Source organism: Ailuropoda melanoleuca, chromosome 14, assembly GCF_002007445.2.
Source record: "Ailuropoda melanoleuca isolate Jingjing chromosome 14, ASM200744v2, whole genome shotgun sequence".
NCBI classification, from domain to species: Eukaryota; Metazoa; Chordata; class Mammalia; order Carnivora; family Ursidae; genus Ailuropoda; species Ailuropoda melanoleuca.
Window position 1 is genome coordinate 93,247,851 of NC_048231.1, and position 19,459 is coordinate 93,267,309.

The following is a 19,459-nucleotide window of genomic DNA, read 5'->3' on the forward strand; positions in this document are numbered from 1 at the left end:
CTTTTTTGCTTGAACTATAGCAAGGTGCTTCCTTAATTTGAAATGTGACTTTACTTCAAATCTTCAACTTACAAGAATTTTCAGCAACGGCAAACTCTGAGATGAACGGTGTGCTGTGCAGCATGTCATTTGTCATTCGGCCTGCCGTGAGAGCTTGGGAGGACCGAGGTGGCTCCTGGGTGCTTTACTCTGTGTGATTCTTTTTAGATCCCTTGACCCCAATTTGGAAAATGTATGTGTTCTATTTAACCCTGACCTTGGCCCATATATCCACCATGTTGAGAGTAATGCAGGTGTGAATCTCTTCTCAACACAAAATTGGTAGGAATGGTTCTCTGCTGTCTGACCACAAAGTAATTGACACATTGAAAGAAAGGAGGAAAAAAGGACTAGTTGAGGCTTTTATATACGTTCATTGCTTCTAACATGTTTTTAGAACAAGAAAAATGCAACATCAACTACTCTTAGAGCGAGTGGAGTCACAATACTGTACAGTTTTGGGGGGGGTCAGGTAGCCAAGCACATTTACCATTAAAACCAGACAACAATACCCCACAGCAAAAGAAAACCAGCCAGAAGTCAGGCCCCATGACCTCTTTTATATATATACATTTTTAGAATACTCTGCCTTTGAACAATACAAACAATGACAACAACAACAAAAGACAAAAAGGCTTTATATTAAAAATGTCTGTGTTCTTCATTGTTACTTCTAAAGCAGCTTGGAGGATTTTGCCACTTGGAGAGTACTGCAAATTGACTCCACTAAATGATCTTGGTAGGATAGCAGCACAGGATTTGATATTCTATACTCATCGCTTTTGACAATGTAAACCTTTCATAAAATAGTATTTTGCTTAAAAATTAGAATCATTCAAAGGTCTGATCATTTGGTTCCCTGAGGCCTGCCAGGGAGGTCTGGCTTCATACCACGGGTTTCCTGCTTTCTCAGGGTGGGGCACAGGCGCCACTGCATTTCAAGAAGAATCTGAAGGACAGCCATGAAAAGGGCCCTGTGGAAGAAGGGCAGGAGTGCTCTAGACGGGTCTCTGTCAAAACAGACCACATAAAGCAACCCTCTGAAGGTCAAACCCTCATGGTCAGAATTTAATCCCCTGGTCATTTCCCGTCTGGATTTTCAACTGAATGAATCTCATGGGTTTAACCAAACATGTATGTCATCCTAAGTAATGTGTTAGATTCTAATTTGCCCAGGGACTAGTAAACCTTCAAGGAACCGGTCAAAGGGACAACAGATACATCCTTCACAATAAACAATTCTGTTGACACGCAAATGCACATAACTTGGTTGAAGCAAGGCTCCACAGTGGCCAGGATACTCCAGGGTTTTCAGGTAGCTGAGACCCGGGGCTTCTCTCACCTTCTCAGAAATGCTTTTAAAGAATTGAGACAAAAATCCCAAATAGAAAAATGGTAATTTTTGCTAACGAAAAGTGTAGAGGCCATAACTAAATACAGTTTTAAAAAAAATGCTGAGATGCATGTATCTTTTTTTTAAAGCAGCTTTCAAAATATCAACCACAGCATTAAACATTGAACGTAGTAATTCCAAAGTTAATACAGATAAATGGTATATGATGCGATAATGCCACAGTTATTCCATGAATGTCTCAAAGCTGATTCTAATTGAAAAAAATATTTTTTAGTTTATTCGCTGGAGATTTCACTTCTTTACTACTTCTCTAGAGTTTCCACCGCTTTTTTTTTTTTTTCCTTTTCTAATGCCCCAGGATGTACAGACAATTCCCACATTCCACACCTGGAACTCCCCCCCCCCGCCCCCCGTCATGTTTTCCAAAAACAAAACAAAACAAAACAAAACAAAACCAAACTACAATGGCAAGGTAATGTTTTACATTGTAATTCCAGAGACCTAGGTCAATTAATCCATGACACCTCATTTCAACGCTTCCTTTCGGATTTACGACTTTCCCCAAAGTCATTTAAAGCCTCGCTTTCGATTGCGCAGACAGGCGGGCGGCTGCGCAGCCAGCGCGCATGTGCCGCGGCCACACCGTGCACAGGTTGCACGTGTCTCCTTCCCTCCGTTTCCTCCCGGCGAAGGCGACACCACCTCCCTCTGCAGGGGAAGGCGCAGTGCCTCTGTTTCCTTCCCTCCACAGTGATAAACGTCTTATGAGCATTGGCTTCCAGGTTCCACACTCCATGAGGGAAGGGGCCCGACTAGAGGGCCCAGGGTAATAGGCCCAGGACTGTTCTTTCTTGATAGTGGGATTCTGAGCTGTCAGCTTCCAGACATTCCGAGACCACACTGCTCTGTTTAAAACCCTACGAGCAGGCCAGCGAGTGCCCAGGCTCAGTTCCAGGACCAGGCCTCAGAGCTGGGGCAAGGCAGGACTTCAGACTGTGGTCTCTTAGGGAAACGCAGGCACTTGTGGCGGCCTGATGCTTCTGGATAAGTCACCAAAATGTTCACTTCCTCGCATTCTGGAGGATTCTGTTTCGTACACAGACAAAGCCAGTATCTGGGGGAGAGTGTATCCAAAATGTATGAGTATACACATCAGGGCTTTAAGGTACTGGATGCTATTGGATAAATTGCTAGAATGCTTCTCGGCACAATTGGTAGCTTAAAAAAATACTTTCCTATGGTTTAACGGCATTTTCCCCATCACTGTCCTTCGGTGTGGGAATCCTGGTGGACACCAAGTCCATCTGAAGTTCCCCAGTTTTTTTCCTTCCAACCGGGTATGTACCATGCGAGCCAAATGCTAAGTGTGTCTTCTTCAGACCAGGGAAGAATGGACTTCCCACCGAGCACCTTCCCTCTCTTCATATCGCAGCCCCCAGGGCAGAAAAATGCAAGGAAAACGAACACCTTTTTCCTAACCTCCAGCAGCCAGACACCCAGCTTCTGGAACAGTCAAGTCCTTTGTCAGTCAGTTTGTTTGCTCTTCAGATGGTGAGTCAGTCCAGCTAGCAACATGGAAAACAAATCCGTGTTTATAGGCACAGGAGATCCAGGTGGCGCTGCACAGGTGGGGCTCGGCAGTTAGTGGCAGGGTTTCCAAAGACAGGAGGTTCAATGGGACTGTCTTAAATAAATAAATCTTTTTTTTTTCTTGATAATGTAAAAAATAAATGGTATTTCCCTTTGGCAGTAAATAGCTGATTCGACACTGAGCCTGAAAGCTGTTTTTGTTTTGTTTTATGTTTTGTTTTTAAGAGACCACAGCTTCGTTTCATGGTACGTTGCTGGCAATGCATATATTTCTACTGCTTTAGTGAACCTTTTGCATATTTGTGTGTGGCAGGCCTACTGACTTCACTTGTGGCCCAGGTAGGCACCCAGGGTGATGCAAGCTCCCACCAGGGCCAGACTGAGCAGGGCCTTCAGAGACAGCCAGGAGAAGTCAAACAGAGGCTGCATGCTGGGGCCGTACAACTCCACAAAGGCATCCTGCGGGGGGAGAGAGGGGGAGAAAAAGAAAGAATTAGAGAGAGAGCACAGGATGCCAGCCTACGGGGAGGGAAGCATCCAGCCCGGCGACCTGGGCGCCTTCCACAGGGCATGGGAAAAGTAAAATGCTCTTCTGGGGCAGTGATTCGGACCCACTTTTTAAACTCTCATTCAAGAAGTCTTCCTCGAGATCCTGTTGATGGGCTGGGTACCGCAGAGACACAGCAGTGAGTGAAGTAGACTAAAAGTTCCTACTTCACCAAGTTTTTATCTCGTTGCAGGCCATAAATGGTAAACCAAATAAATATATCATAGAGTGTGCCAGAGAGTGCTAAGTGCTAAGGAGAAAAATAAAACAGCAAAGGCAGTTAGAAAATACTGGAGGCTAGGCTTTGCAATTTTAGCTAGCATAGCCATTCCTAAAAATAATTAGAAACAGTAGGTACAAGTATGCTCCTTTATGGAATGCTTGCTATATGCTGGGCGCTTGTAATAAATGTCTCAAATGCATTATTTTATTTATTCTTCTTACCAATATTGTGGAGTCATTTTATTTGCTTCTGTTCTGTAGAGAAAAAAACAACTGGGGAGAAAGACAGAGGCTAAGGGATTTGTCTAATCAATAGCAGCGTCAGGATTCAAACCCAGATCCAAACCAGTGCTCTTCAGTCGCTAATGCCCTCCCACGGCTCACGGCAGCTCTGTGAGAGTGCTTGGTTTGTCCAGGATGCTGGTGCGGCTCACACAAGCCGGGTGGCCTCCCCTGGTGGCATGCCTAGCCTCTGAAGTCAACAACAGGGTTCTCCCTGGGTAAAAACGTTGTCTTAGGGTTTCTTCCGGGAGTGGCCAGGCTGGATGACCACAACCCTGCATTTAATTCAAGTTGTGAACTTCACAAAGCATGTGGTCACTTATGGTCAGTTACGTGTCACTGGACACACAGGGACCCAAGGAAGGAAGATGGCTCCTCTCTTCTATTGCTGCCTCGAAGTCAGGTCTGCAGGTTTACGATGGGAGTCCTGGCCAAGTTCTTTGGATTGTTTCAGGTTGGGCTGAATTGGATTGGATTGAATGCTCGTTTCTTAGATTGGTTGGGGGACATTTGTTGGATCCAACGAGTAGCTGGACAATTCTCTAAGTATATCTGAATATATAAGCCAGTAAATGAAATTCTTTTTGCTTGGCATGATTTATTCAGGGATGAAGAGAACAAGACACACTTCCACATTACTCCCAACAATGTGTCATCGGAGCACATGATTTCATTACATGAGACAGTAACACGCCCACACTTGTAGCATTGCTGTGTGGAGGTGGTTCTGACAATGGTCAGTGTTTTTGTCTATTTAAGGCAAGTGCTGCACAGAGGGACCAGGGATCAGCTTTGTCTCTCTGGTGCTGTTTGTGGTTTTGGGACATGTAGCCGTTTAATACATGCCTGTTCAATGGGCACTTAAAATTTTCTGAATTCCGTCATTGGTTTGGATTCTGTCTTTGGCCTAATGCTCCACGAGATGCTTACTCTGCCTGTTTGAAATGATTCCTTCTATACATAACAACCTCTGGGCATCTTAGGAGTGGTCTTGAAGCTGAGAGTTCAAGGCATCATTAGGGTAACTTCTCATGTTACTAAATATAGATCTACACACTCATTTTCATGACTGTTTAGTACTCCATTTCATATATTCTGTCCTCGATTTAACCAAATCTTTCTTTTTGAAACTTTTGCTGTCATAAATGATATTATGGCACATTTTTGTACATGAATTCCTGTCCACTGGCCAAGTTGCTTTTTGGGGACAGATTCCTAGAAATGAACCCAGCTGATCAGTCATCACAATTGCTCCTGACTGTCACAAAAGGTTTGTGATGAGGTATTCTCACTCTCTCACTAGTTGCCCTTGACCAGTGACACCTTGTACAAAAGTCAGACAAGGGTTTAGGACAGTGGTTCTCACTGGGGGCAGTCTTGGCCCCAGGGGACATTTGGCAATGTCTGGAAACATTTTTGGCAGGGGTGCTGCTGGCCTCTAATGGGTAGAGGCCAGGGACACTGTTTGATATCCCACAACGCATAGGACAGTCCCCAGCCCAAAGCGCCAACAGAGGTGAGGCTGAGAAACCGTGTGAAGAAAGGTTTAGGAGAAACTCTGATCACAGACCACAGAAAACCTAATGGTCCATCTCGTGTGTCAACAGCTTTGGTCAGAATAACACATGGTGAGTTAGTTAGCCTGGGTAAGTAACGGCTCCCCGGCAAGTGGGTGCCCTGGGCTGGCAGACGCGCTACGTTAACTTTTACCAGGAGAGGGCGCAAGGGGTTTCTTCTTTTTTAATCTGTTGTTGACATTTTCTAAATTTGAGCCTTAGGAAAGCAAGGCAATAGACACAAATGAAATATGTGTGTAGTGTTCTCAGCACAAAGCTGAGGTAACAATCCTGATTGCTTGTCAAGGAACATACCTTCCCTATATATAATCAGGGATAAATGGGACAGGAAGGGGTCAGGACAGATTTATGAACAGGAGAAACTGTGCTTCTTGTAAAATGCATCCCAGGATCCCACAGACACAGCTGCAAACAGCTAAGAGCCCACCCTTCCAGGCTGCTCTCTCTGAGGGATGGGTGGGCCTGAACCTCCCACAGCAGCCAACGCCCGGAATCCTTCAGGACCTGGGCCCTACGCTGTATGGCCCCACATTGAGAGAGTCGATGGGCGGGTCCTGCCTTCCCTTAGTTACCAATGGGGTTTTCTGTGGCAGAATGGAAAACAGACTAAGCCCCTTGCCATCTGACCTTTCTGGCCATGGAGCCATCCTGAGGGGGAAGCGGGGACAAACTGGGGCTGGCATTTCCTCCCTGTTTGCCTGGGGCACGACACCAATACTAGGGGGCAGAGGAAATGCCTCTCCAGATATCCCTACCTCTCTGGGGCTGAACGAGTCCCTCTCCCGACCACCATCCCCTCACGTAAGTAGCTGTGCTCCTAAAGGACCTAATGGGCCGTTTCTGATATGCATTATAAAGAAAAATATCATTTCTAGAGTGAGATGAACTAAAGTAGCATCTCCTGACCCAAAGAATGAGCACAGAGTTGCTGACGAAGCCCCCAGGGTCTGGGGATGGCTCTCGACTTAGGGAAGGAGGTCTGGGTGAAATCCCAGTTTTGACATTTTATTGCTTCTAAACTTGAACAAATTATCTAACCCTGAGCCTCATTTATTTCACCCATAAAATTGGCTGCTGTGAAGATTAACATAGGCGACTCAGAGCCCTTTGTAAACGTGGCCTCGAATGTGAACTAGTGGACATATTAACTTTTTTGCCAGTCTGCCCTCTTGCATTCTTGCTCCATCCCTCCTACACCTGCCCTGCCCTCTGGAGGGCCTACTGAGTCTGCTCTTTCACAGGAGTTCCCCCAAAGGAGTCCGCTTTTGGTTCTGAAGATGCCTGGTCATCGTTATAGAAGTTATGAGTTAAAACATACAAATATACATGTGACATGTTCTGGTCAAAGACGGGAAAGTGATAACACATCGCCCATCTCTACTTCCTCAGAAATCACAAAGTCAGGTTGTAGGGCTCAGGGGCGTCATTTGACCCCCCCACCCCAAGACTGAATCTGGCCCCCAAGCTTTGCCCATCCACGACTGCAAAGTGCAAGGCAGACCCTGTGGTTTCAGGACTGGAGGTCCTGAAAGCCACTTTTAGAGTGCATCTTCTTGCTTTTTCAAACATCCTGATTAGGGCAATTTCCGAAGTCTGTTTGAACAGTCTGTCATTATTTGTTTAAGTTTGAAAGCTGTTTTAAATAAACACATGCTCATTTTATGTATTAAAAGCAACAAAGAGGGAAAAAGAAAACCTGAGCCATCATCATGTGATGCGGATAAAATCCCAGTCTGTGCACTTGGAGGGCACCGCAACTCTGGCTCACGTCTGGACAGGCAGGAGCGCTGCCTGGTTCCCAGACATGCACACTGGGTTACCAGGTGAGTGACCTTTCTCCTTTAGCTGACCCCCCCTCAGAGAGGAGGTGGGCCGTGCCCTGGCTCTGGGTGCTCCTTCGCAGATGGCTTCTCCATGGACTGCAAATTCAGAGGCCACGGTTGGTCTGAGTCTGAGTTCCACCCAGAGCTGGCCCACCAGGGCGGATGGGCAGGCTCCCGACCCCAGACCCTTGCTGCAGAGTTGGAATTAAGCCAGGGAGGTGCAGACAGGAACAGACCATACTCAAGACTCCCAAGCAGCAGGGAGCACCAAAAGCGTCCTCAGCCTCACTGCAGTTTGGTTGTGGGACCTCTCCCACCCGATTCTCTCTCTCTCTTTCTCTCTGTCTTATACACACACACCTCTCCCTTGAGGGAACTTGCTCTCCAAAATTTTCTTTTTCCCTCCAGTACCCTTCAAGAAGTTTCATTTAAACCTGATTCCAAATAGAATGAGATTCAAAAACAAATGAATCAGATTGGCAAGAACTGAAAAGAATACTGAGTTCTGCCGAAAAGAATGGGGTGGAGATTGGGGGTGGGAGCCCCAGATATTCTCATGCAATTGATGGACTCCCAGGTAAAGATAAATTGTATTTGCATTTGGCAGTGCATATCAGAGGCTTTAAAAATATTATCCTTTTGTTAGGAATTCCACTCCTAGTTATTTATCTTGAAAAAATAATAAAATGCACAGGTTGGTTATAATAGTTAAAACCTGAAGAGGACTGAAATGTCTGAAAATACGATTGGTTAGGTAAACTCATGGCGCATTGATACAATGGAATGGTGTTCAGCCACTAAAAATTGTACCCTCTATTTACTGGCAAGGAAACATGTTCCTAACATAGTTCTGAGTAAAACAGGTAACAGCTAAACCAGTGTCAGCAAGGTCGGGCCCCTGACTCATGGTGGTTCACAGATCATCTTAAACACTGGGAAAACTAAATATGGCTTGGTTGGATATAAACAAATTAGAAATTCAGCTACATTCCATAATCTCTGAGATGAATGTAGATATTGACATTATACAGTCATGGGAGATCCTAAGGGGGAAAGCCAACCTGCCCTCAACAGACACACAATCCAGTGAGAGATAATGTCTCTCATTTGAAACCAACGCATGCTGCCATTCTGTATCCTGCACAGGGCAGAAGATCCTGTCAGCAGTAAGAGGAAAGTAAAAAGAAAACCAGATAGTGCCAACAGGAAATCGAATACTGCTATAGAATGTCTTTGATATTTTCTATTTTTCATGGCTTTATAATATTGTCTCTGTGGGTCACCTCCTTTGGGACAACCAGAAGGTTAGGGAAGGAAAAGAAAAAGAAAAATGTGAACCCTAATAACGGCAAAAACTTGGGCTGAAAGGAACAGACCTGTACTGGTATAATAATGCCCAGTAAAGACATCAGCCCTTTTTGTAGTAGTTTGAGACAAATGAAACCTAGACAAGCACAGCGAATTACTGACAGTATACGCTGATAAGCAGATACGAGGTGGGGGAGGAGAATAGAAACTGGGTTTGTCTTCTATGCTTAATGGGTCAGAACCCTGGTCAGCAGTTGGTTTTTCTATCTCCCTGCGTGTCTCCTCCCTGCCTCCCTCAACTTGCTTCCTCCCATCCCTGAACTTCCTCTGCATCCAACCCTGACCCCATCCCAGAGCAGCCTCATCTGGCCTTCCAAGCATTGTTGAAGGAAGTAGCCCAACCACGCAGCCCAGTGCGGCTCTAAATTTATGGTCTCTAGACTCAGTGATTTCTTGAAGCCACTCAGCACTCCTTTATGGTACCCTGGGTCAGATCTTTTCTCTGTTCCTTTCCATGACCATTCTGAATAGCTACCATTTTTCTCCAGTGTTCTTACCTTTTAGCAACTGATGTTAGCCCCTTTGTCCATGAGAAAATCGGGGCTGTTGGGTGAGAGTCACCACAGCTTCCTGTCCTAGCACACCCACTGATTACAACCCTCTCTTTCTCTGCTCCTTTCCACCCTGCGTTCTTTTTTTTTTTTTTTTTTTAAGATTTTATTTATTTATTTTGACAGAGATAGAGACAGCCAGTGAGAGGGGGAACACAAGCAGGGGGAGTGGGAGAGGAAGAAGCAGGCTCATAGCAGAGAAGCCATGTGGGGCTCGATCCCATGACGCTGGGATCACGCCCTGAGCCGAAGGCAGACGCTTAACCGCTGTGCCACCCAGGCGCCCCTCCACCCTGCGTTCTTATTCCACTGTTTCCCATTGCTTCTAGAACCTTCTTTCATCTATTGTTCATGTTCTCAACTACAATTTCAAACCCACTGTTTCTTCTGTCTCTTTTTCCTTGGCATATAAACATTCATATTTCCTCAAAATGTCCAGGCTGATGCTGTTCCACCCTAAACATAATCTGTCTCCTTGTCCTCCTGGACAAGCTACTAAACCCACCCTCATATGCTGTCTTCTCACCCATATTTTAATTCACTCAGCCCAGCTGCTTCCCCCATTGTGCCTCTGAAAACACCCTCCAGAGACCACCAACAGCATCCTTGTGGCTAAATTCACTGAATGATTCTCAGGTTGTATCTATTGAGTGCTCCGCCACACTGGACACAGAGACCACTGAAAATCTTTGCATCCTGGAGAATGTCTTCTCTGCCTCCTTCATGGCCACCTCCTCCTCCACCTGCCCTGATAGGTATTCAGTGCTCCCTGGGCTTCTGTCTGCACCATCTTCTCTTTTTGACCAATCTCCTTCACTCTCATGGTCTTAAATACCATCCTTCTGATGATGACTCTGAAATCTTTATATCTGGCCCCACCTGCTCCTCTGACTGCCAGATTCCCATCCCAGTTGCTTTCTGTGATGTCCCACTAGAAGTGACAATACAGCCTACCCTGTCCCCAAGTGGAATTATCACAGACCTGTCAAGCAAGCCTGCCTCTTTTCCTGCTTTCCCCATGCCCGTGGTGTCAAGTAAACCCACACTCCTAGAGTCTCCTAGAGGTTTCCCTCTTCCTCACCCCCTCACCCATTCATTGGTAAAGCCCACGGTCTGAGGCTGGGTTCTCCCAGAGGCTGACCCCAAGACGAGGATTTGAGTGTAAGCAGTTTATCTGGGAGATGATCGCAGGAAACCACTAGGGGAGTGGGGAAGGAGCTATGAAGTTACCTTATCAAGCAGGTCACTGCCGTTGGCACCTGGAGTTTAATCCAGCTGGGAAAACTGGGGGCCAGTGCAGATCATGCACCTTTTGTTATCCCACTAATGCACTAGGGAGCTGGGGTATTTATATACCATCTCCTTCCATTCACTGGCTGAGGATCGCTCCTATGGAGGCATCAATACCCCAGCACTTTAGGCCAGTTGTGCACACAGACAAGTGGGTTCTAGAGTCCAGAGAAAGCCCTCAGGGAAAGAGATGCAGATGCTGTGTCTTGTCGCTAGAGGCCAAGCTAGTGAGCACCAAAGTGGTGGTAAGGGCAAGGGAATCAGACAGGGCTACACGCACCACCGATTTGACCGCCTACATATTTCTCTATCCCCATTACTCTCTCTCCCCAGGACTGCGGCTATCATTTCCCATCTGATCTCTCGGCCTCCAGTCTGGCGCCCTGGCCTTCCATCTCCTCTCCATTTTGCAGCCGGAGTGATCTACTCAGACTCATAACCTGTCACTTCCATGCTTAAGTCTAAATTCCTTAACATGGCACCCGAGACTCTCAATATTCTGACCCCAACCTAGCTCTCCTGCTCGGCTTCAGTCACTTGTAAATTCACTTTGGTTCATTCAAGGATTCAGTGCAATCATTTTCTCTAAGCCCCTAGGCTGAGCTAGATAACCCTCAGCTATTCCTTGTTCATTGTATAATCTGAAGATGATCTGTTTACCTGTCTGTCTTCTCCTGATCAACTCTTAGCACTTGGAGGTGCAGGGACCACATCTTACTTATCTTTGGATCCCCGGAGCCTGTGTCTGTCACGTATTAGGCACTCAACAAATGTTTCTGGAACTGAAATATTGGGTTCCTTTCACTATAGAGCAGGTTTTTCCGAACATATCTTAATAGATGATATTTTTTAAAGGAGAGAGTTCAGACAAGTAAATGACGAGCTAAAACAAAATTCAGTGCTTTTTTGGCCTTGGTCTCTGGTGTCTGCCCATGAGGGGCTGATGTCCAGCCAGGCTGTAAGTCAGCATTGGATCTGACTGGTCCGTGTCTGTTCTATACTGGTTGTTAAATATTTTGAATATCACCCCTGCCTGTGTGCCTTGAGTCTCCAAGACAGGGATAAGCTGTGCACTTTCCAAACTCATTTGACCATTTATTCCTGTCAGGGAGCTTCCTGCTACGTTATGAAGACTCACTTTGGAAACGCTGCCTGTAGGTAAAAAAGCAATAATCCTGGACACTGGCAAGAGAGGCAGCATTGGTGCCTGTTGTACAGCACGGCGGGAGAGGCTCAGAGGTCCCAGGCTGTGTGTGGACATCTGTGGGAACATACAGACCCCCCCTGGCAAGGAGCTGGCACTCCACCAAGGGGTGTGAGCCTCATTCCCGATAGTATCTATATGACTGCCCCAGTGCACAAAGCCTACTGACGTGCCACTGCCAGGCAAGAGCGAAGATGCTGGGAAAGAGGGAGCAGAGAGAACACCCGGCAGAGATGAGAGCTTTCCCTGAAGCCCAAGAAGACAGTGATTCTCTGGGCTGCAGCTTTGGCTGAGATCAAAAGGGGAAGCAAGTTGCCTGGGTTCTGTGAGTTGTGGCCAGCAAAGCACACGCGAGGAAGTGAGGACTTTTTCTACCTGAATAAAGCAGCTGGTGAGGAAGTGACTCCATTTCCCCCTTATCATGGGCTCGGCAGGATTTCCTCTGCAGCCACTTTGTGCTGAATGAGTCTTGAGGGTTCCGTGCACATAGCAGAGCTGCTTTGGCAGTGGCCAGCTTCTGTCCGGCTCTTCCTCCTTCACCCCCCACCCCGTTACTCCCAAAATATTGATTCCGGGTTTGGGGGAAAAGGAAAGGGAAAAAAAACAACAGCCGGGGAGCACATAACTGAAGGACACACAGCTGTCTGGCCTGCAGACTGTGAAGAGAAACCCAACATGAGACCCCACAATGACTCCATCTACCAGGCTTGTGGGGCTGCTCCCACCAAAGCCATCTGCAGTGAGAGGGCTTCATCCTGGAGAGACCTCAAGCCCGGGAAGACGGGCTAGCTGCAGGACATAAAATGAAACTTAAGCCAAGTGTCATCTGGATGTAACTAGAAACCAGCTAGAGAAATGGCAGGAGATGAAAAACCCAAACAAAACACAAAACAAAACTTGCCTGCCTCCCCAAGATGGTCCAGGGAAGTTTTGGTGTATTTTGTGATGCAAATTGAGTGGTGGATGCAAATTAGGCAGCCCCCCCACCCTCTAGGAGCTAGGGAGGGCATAAAATGAGAAGCCCATAAGGTTCCTTCTTTCCTGAGCTGGGCATGGTATGAAAATAATTTACAAGGGGGTCTGATGTTCTGGGGATCTTGCGGCCACGGAGTCAGGTTCCAGGTGGGGCCCACCTACTGGAGGAGACTTAGGCTGGCAGTTCCTGGGATCTCCCAGGTTCTGTTAGTCTAACTGGCATCCGGGCTGGGGTAGGAGGTGCGATCAGGAGTGAAGCACACAGACAAACCCTCCCCACCCCACCCCAGCTATGCAAATACTACAGGGGGAGGGTACTCAGCCACCTGCGGGCCTAGGTACCTCCTGTCAGGAGGTGCGAATAGTTCAGGGCTTCAAGAGACTGAGGGCCTCAGAGGGGAGGGGGGCAGGGGAATGGGATAGACCGGTGATGGGTAGTAAGGAGGGCACGTATTGCATGGTGCACTGGGTGTTATACGCAACTAATGAATCATCGAACTTTACATCGGAAACCGGGGATGTATTGTATGGTGATTAACATAATATAACAAAAAAATTTTTAAAAAATTTTTACAAAGAGACTGTAGGTGGAAATGGGCAAAGGGACATATGTGCTGAAAATATGTTAATAGTTGCGCCATTTGGTTCACTGTGTTCATACAATAAACCAAAACCAGGGAGATTGAAGGCCACATCTACACTAGATCTTGAAATCTCATCTCAGGTTGCGTATTCATTCACAAAGCAGACATTTGTGTAAGATGCTGAGGAGTCTTAAAGCTAAGTAAGATGCAGGCCCTGCCCTGTAAGACCCACTTGGTTATATATATATATTCTCATGCATTCATAGTAGCCTTAATGAGCAAGAATGCTTTCTCAATATATTCAAAGCACTTTGTGTGTGTAGATGCATTGACCCTGCAGTGCTCTGGGGAGCAGAGAAGAGACACATGCTGCTGTCCTCATGGCACAGCCACGCCGGCCCAGGCCCTAAGCAGGTTGCCTTCTGCAGGACCTCACGGGCACAGAGCCACAGTAATCTGCCTTGTCGTGTTTCAGTGTTAAAATAAAATTCCTTCATTTTTATTCCTTACCCTCCTCATTCCACTACCTTCTTTTGGCTAGAAGCCTCTGAGTGCCCTACATTTTCTGGCACTTGGCCCCTTCTTGCTTTGGGCCCATGTTATTTTCACTGTGTGGCCAAATGATGCTATTGTGTTGGGTATGAAAGTCTGTCAAGCAAAAAAAGTGTAATTATGATGACTCAACAGTAAAAAGACAGATAGTCCATTTAAGAAACCAGCAAAGACCTGAAGAGACATTTCACTAAAGAAAAAATACAAATGGCCAAGAAACTCAAGAAAAGGTGCTCAATATCATTAGTCATTAGGGAAATGCAAATCAAAACCACCATGAGATGTCACTTCACACCCAAGAGCATGGCTATAATGTAAAAAACAGACAATAACAAGTGTTGGCAGGGAGGAAGGGAAACTGGAGACCTCACATGTGGCTGGTGGGAACGGAAAGTGGTGCAGCCACTGTGAAAACCAGGGGTGGTTCCTCCAAAAGTTGAACAGCTACCATGTGATCCAGCAATTCCGCTCCTAGATATAGACCCCAAGACAATAGGTGTCCACACCAAACTTGTGCATAAATATTCACATCAGCATTATACAGAATAGCCCAAAGTGAAAACAACCCAAGTGCTTAATCACTGGTGAACAGGGAAACAAAAGGTGGTACCACCATACAAAAGAATATTATTCAGCCACAAAAAGGAATGGAGCATTGATTCAAGCTACAACATGGAGGAACCTTGAAAACATGATGCTCAGTGAGAGAAGCCAGGCACAAATGGTCACATATTGTATGATGCTATTTATATGAAATGTCCCAAACAGGCAAATCCATGGGGACAATAGATCAGTGGTTGCCAGGGGCTGGGGAGAGAGGACAATGAAGAGCGGCTGCTCATGGGTATAGGGATTTTTTTTCCTGGAGTGATAAAAACATTCTAGAATTACACAATGGTGATGATTGCACAACTTTGTGAATATACCAAAAGCCAATGGATCAATCACTTTAAGTTGAATTTTATGGAATGTCATCTATATCTATATCTATCTATATATCTATATCTATATCTATATCTATATATATCTCCTTAATTACATTTCTCACACTACATGAAGAAGGGGACTCAACTATTTTTACACGGCATGGAATTGGACCTTGCTTCCCCGGGTGTGTGGGAGGTGGGGCTCTGTTGGTTAGAAACTCTGCACAATTTTTGTCTTCCTTTTCATGAATTCTTGATGTTGGAAGTGGCATGCTGGGTGAAAACTGTCCCGGATGAGAAGTCAGGTTAGCGGGTGCCGATCTGGGTGAGCAACTCACTCGACTGTCTGGGCCCTAGGTTTCCCTGATCTGAAAATTTATTGGTAGCCAATCTGCAGTCTACCAACTGGGGCTTACAGAGCTAAAGATCTTATTCTCCACCTTTCCTCCTGCGTCTCCTGGGATGTGATTTGGTATATCCTGATGCATGTCAGAAGCTGTTATCGCAACTACTGTAGCCCTTGACCTGGTCCCTCTGCCACGCTCTGGCCTCCACCACCCTCCTTTCCCCTAAATCCACATGTGGCTTCAGAGCCTCATGCTGTCAGCTCCATCCTCTCGCTCTGTCTTCCTCTTGCCAGCATGGCAGCCAAGCTGCCATGGCCTCTGATGGACCTGGGTGCTTCCCGTCTGTGTTTTAATGGTCACAATCCAGGCATTTGTCCCACAGACCTCTCTGCCTCTCACGCCAATGTAATTTGAACTGGCAATGTCAGAGTGGGGTGTAGTTGGGAAGCTTTGCTTCTCCTCTGTGGAAATCGAGACTCTCCACTGCCTGATGTGGGCTGGAGATTCCTTGGGCAGACTAGTACTTGGAAGATACCCACCCACTGTTCTTCCTTGGGTTCTGGAGCCACCGGTGGGGCTCCCTCCCCCGCTCCCTCCCCAGTGTCTGGACCTGCTTCGGTAAAGTGAGCATGAACATCACAACTGTGCGCTTGGTGGCAGGTGACTGCAGGTCACTGTCTGGGCTGGCCATGCAGTGCTCCACCGGGCCCGCCACGTGGCCTGCGAATGCAAGGCGCCGCCAAGGTCCCAACTCCTCGCCCTGCCACTGCAAGAGTTAATTCATGAAAATATGCCAAAAATGGGAACTGAAAGCAGATGCTTGTTGAGTTCTGCCGTTTGGCCTAATTGCTGTCATCAAGACACCACTGCTGGGGGGCAGCAGGGAAAGGGGGTCCTTCATTTATTAAATGTGGAGGGCCAGAGTTCGGGACTGAATGTCTGATGCTCACTTGCTTAAATCAGCAAGTGTTGACTGAGGTTGGTGGTGGTGGGAAGTACAAAGAACCCGCATTTCCTAATAGGAACTTGCTGAAAGTGGCCTCAGACCTGGAGGGTGCATGTCAGAGTGAAAAGAGCAAAGCAGCATGGGTTTGTATGGATGCCTTCCTCAGCGGGGCACCACCAGCCTCCAGTCAGGCCTGGTCTGACACGTGCTTGCAGGACTGGTTAAGAAGTCAGCATGGGCATCTTTTCTGGAAGCTCCATGATGTGCTGGCTATACGTTCCTCGCCTTGCCGACAGGCTCAGACATCTGTCTCGGAACAGCTCTGCCCCTGATGATGCCGGACCTGGTGTTCTCGGTCTGCGGCACGGAAGTTGCAAGCTCTGCTTAAAGCTCCCAGGATGTTGAAGAGGATCCCGCCCAAAAGTATCCTGAGACATAATAAGCCTCACCCTGTCCCCACTGCCCCAATCCTACAGCCCCGTGAGTCACTGCGTGATGGTCAAAATGAGCAAGGTGATCCCTGAGCAGCCCATGGGAGAAGCCTGTCCCCTACACCGTGGAGCCAACCTGCGTAGGAGACAAGCAAGTGTACCCTCCACGCTCTGGGGAAGAGGCAGGAGCGCGGTGGTGAACTCGCTCAGTGGGTTCCATATGGGCATGCTAAGACAAATCTGCTTTCATTTTGTAGCTTATGATTTCGTTCAGCTCACCTGGACAGACTCAATGTGGATAAAAACAGATGCATTTCAAGGCGCAATGCCTGGCTCTTTGATAATTTTCTTCGTTCCGTATCAGACAGTCTTCCTGTACCCAGGAAAGACAGCAGACCTCTCTGTCACAAGGAAAATGCAAAGTCTCTGTCAAGGGCAACAGCTGTGTGTGCCAGGACAGACCTCTGGGCAAGGTCGGGGTGCTGGTTCTGGACTCAGGCTCACTCCCGCAGGGACGCAGATCCGCTGCCCTGGTTTCCGTGTGAGTAGATGTTTACTGTGAAACACCTCTGACGTGGAGGCTCCCCATGGCCAGAACAGTACAGGGCCATGTATACAGAGAGACGGAGACAGAGAGAGGGACAGACAGACACAGAGAGACTCAGAGAAAGAGACACACACAGAGATCGGGGGGCTGAGATATCGCATCAGCCCAGTTTCCAGGGGGAGAGCTGACAGCTGCCTGACCTGCTGTGTACATTGGCAAGGTCAGAGCACGACACGTGCTCACCGAGAAAGGCCTGTCCTGTCCGTGTCACTGGCAGTGGCCACTTATAAGGCGAAAAGCAGTGCCCCAGGGAATCCTGACTTCCCAGGCAACTGCCACTCTCCATCATATGCTCAGACCCGGTTTGGGCGGGCAGTGAGTAGCCCATGGGAGCCATCTGCCAAAGGTGTTCATGTAGTTGCTGGCTGTACCCAGAACGGGAGCAGAACCACACCCCGAACCTTCTGACCAGTCCTCGGCCAAGGGGTGGGGCTGGCACTTCACAGGAGGAGCTGGCAGGTGGGCAGTCAGTGCCGCATCTGTGACCACGGCCTCGCAGGCTCCTGCCGTTGCTGACACCCTGGAGCCAGTCAGCTCAAGGGGAATTTCATGATGCCAACTGGCACGGAGCACCTGCTCTGCGCACAGCATGGTGCTCCGTGCTACCAGTGAAAAGCAAGTGGCCGGGGGTCTGTCTGTACGACAACAACTTCCTTAAACCCGATACAGCACCTGAACCGAATCAAAAGCTCCACAAACACTCTTCTAGTGGGAAGACTCAGAGACAGAAGTGTCTCCCTGGCAATATTGTTCACCTCTGAGGTCATAAGAAGAAGCTCAAGTCGGGGCTGGTGGAGGCTTCAGGTAGGACTTTGGGTCCAGCAAATTGTTATTTCCACTGAGGGAACCTCTTGGCCAAGTGCATGAATCTTGGATCCATGTGTGTATACTCTGGATGGCTCTCCCTAGCCCTGCATGGGTCCTCTTTCACCAGTGTGGCCTGGGTGCTTCTGGCTTTGACCTCTCCCTTGGACATACCTGCAACAAGCAATCCACCCACAGCCACACCACTAACAGAAGGATTTATTTAGTGTCTACTTCTGGGATGAGTAGAGAGAACTCACTGTGGTGCCAAACCCCACGAGGGAGCTCCTATAAATGACATTATATAGAAGAGACTGGGGCCGAAGAGGTTATACAATGTGCCAAAGTCACACAGCTCTTTGTGGCAAAGCTGCAATTTGATTCAGGGCCTCTGCAACTCCGAGGCACGTGCTTTTTAACCACACTTCGCTGCTCCTGAGGGAGAGAGAAAAGAACTATGAGACCAAGGCGTTGCGGAGACAAGCGATAAGTATGAGAAGTTCAACAAAAAGCCTGAGGAGTGACAGGGAATGCTCGATCAGTGTATCAGGAGTCTTTCAGATGGGCTGGAGGGGACAGGAGCTGAGTCCAAAGGAGTGTGCGTGAGGGAAGAGAAGGAGGGATGGCATCTCAGGACATGGAAGCCAGGTGGGAGTTGGTGGCCACGCCATGGCAGGTCCCAAGATGGGCCTGTGTGTGCAGCCGGCGGTGAGTCGGAGTGAGCAGGGCCACATGGACAGAAAGAAGTCCCATGATTAGGGAGAAAGCACAAATCTCAAGGACCTGCCCCTCGACACCAGCCCCGGGCACTCTGCAGAGCAGGATCCCACGGGAACATGTGGGGCATTCTGTAATTCCTCAGTCTGTGGTTTGGCCCTGGTGGCTGATTCCTCACGCGCCACCTCAAGAGTACTTAAAAATGCCGTGAAGGAGAATCCTGAAGGAGAAATTCCTTCCACAGCATTCAGGAAAAGCCCTCCTATGTACCGGGCAGCTTCATAGGGAATTCTGGAATGTGAAGGAGGCAAAATTTCCTGGAGTCACAAAAAGAAATCCAACTTGAAGCCTATTTGGAATATTAACATTTGGCCTGGGAACCTCCAGAGCGGTAGTCGGGTTTCAGTCCTACCAAGGGTCCCTGCTGAGTCAAGAGCGACTGAGTCCCGGGCAGGCACAAACAGGAGCAGCTCCCCCACCACGGGCAGAGCGAGGGGTGAGGGAGGCACATGCCCCCCCCCAACACCGCCCTGACTCCGCTCAGCAGCTGCCCTCCAACACCGCCCGGACCCCGCTCAGCAGGCTGCCCCCCAACACCACCCTGACCCCGCTCAGCAGGCTGCCCCCCAACACCACCCAGACCCCACTCAGCAGGCTGCCCCCAACACCTGCCTGGACCCCACTCAGCGGGCTGCCCCCCCAGCACCTCCCTGACCCCGCTCA

The 19,459-nt window shown here is 48.1% G+C and overlaps 1 protein-coding gene across 1 annotated transcript in view; it reads right to left on the reverse strand.

Annotated features, from left to right (window-relative positions):
* Window positions 1–388: 388 nt before the first annotated feature.
* The window catches only part of BCL2 (BCL2 apoptosis regulator), a 160,829-nt gene continuing 141,758 nt past the window's right edge, over window positions 389–19,459 (reverse strand). Inside the window, 1 exon segment of the mRNA XM_034642537.1 lies at window positions 389–3,442. Coding sequence (XP_034498428.1) covers window positions 3,308–3,442 — 135 coding nt within the window. The 3' untranslated portion in view covers window positions 389–3,307.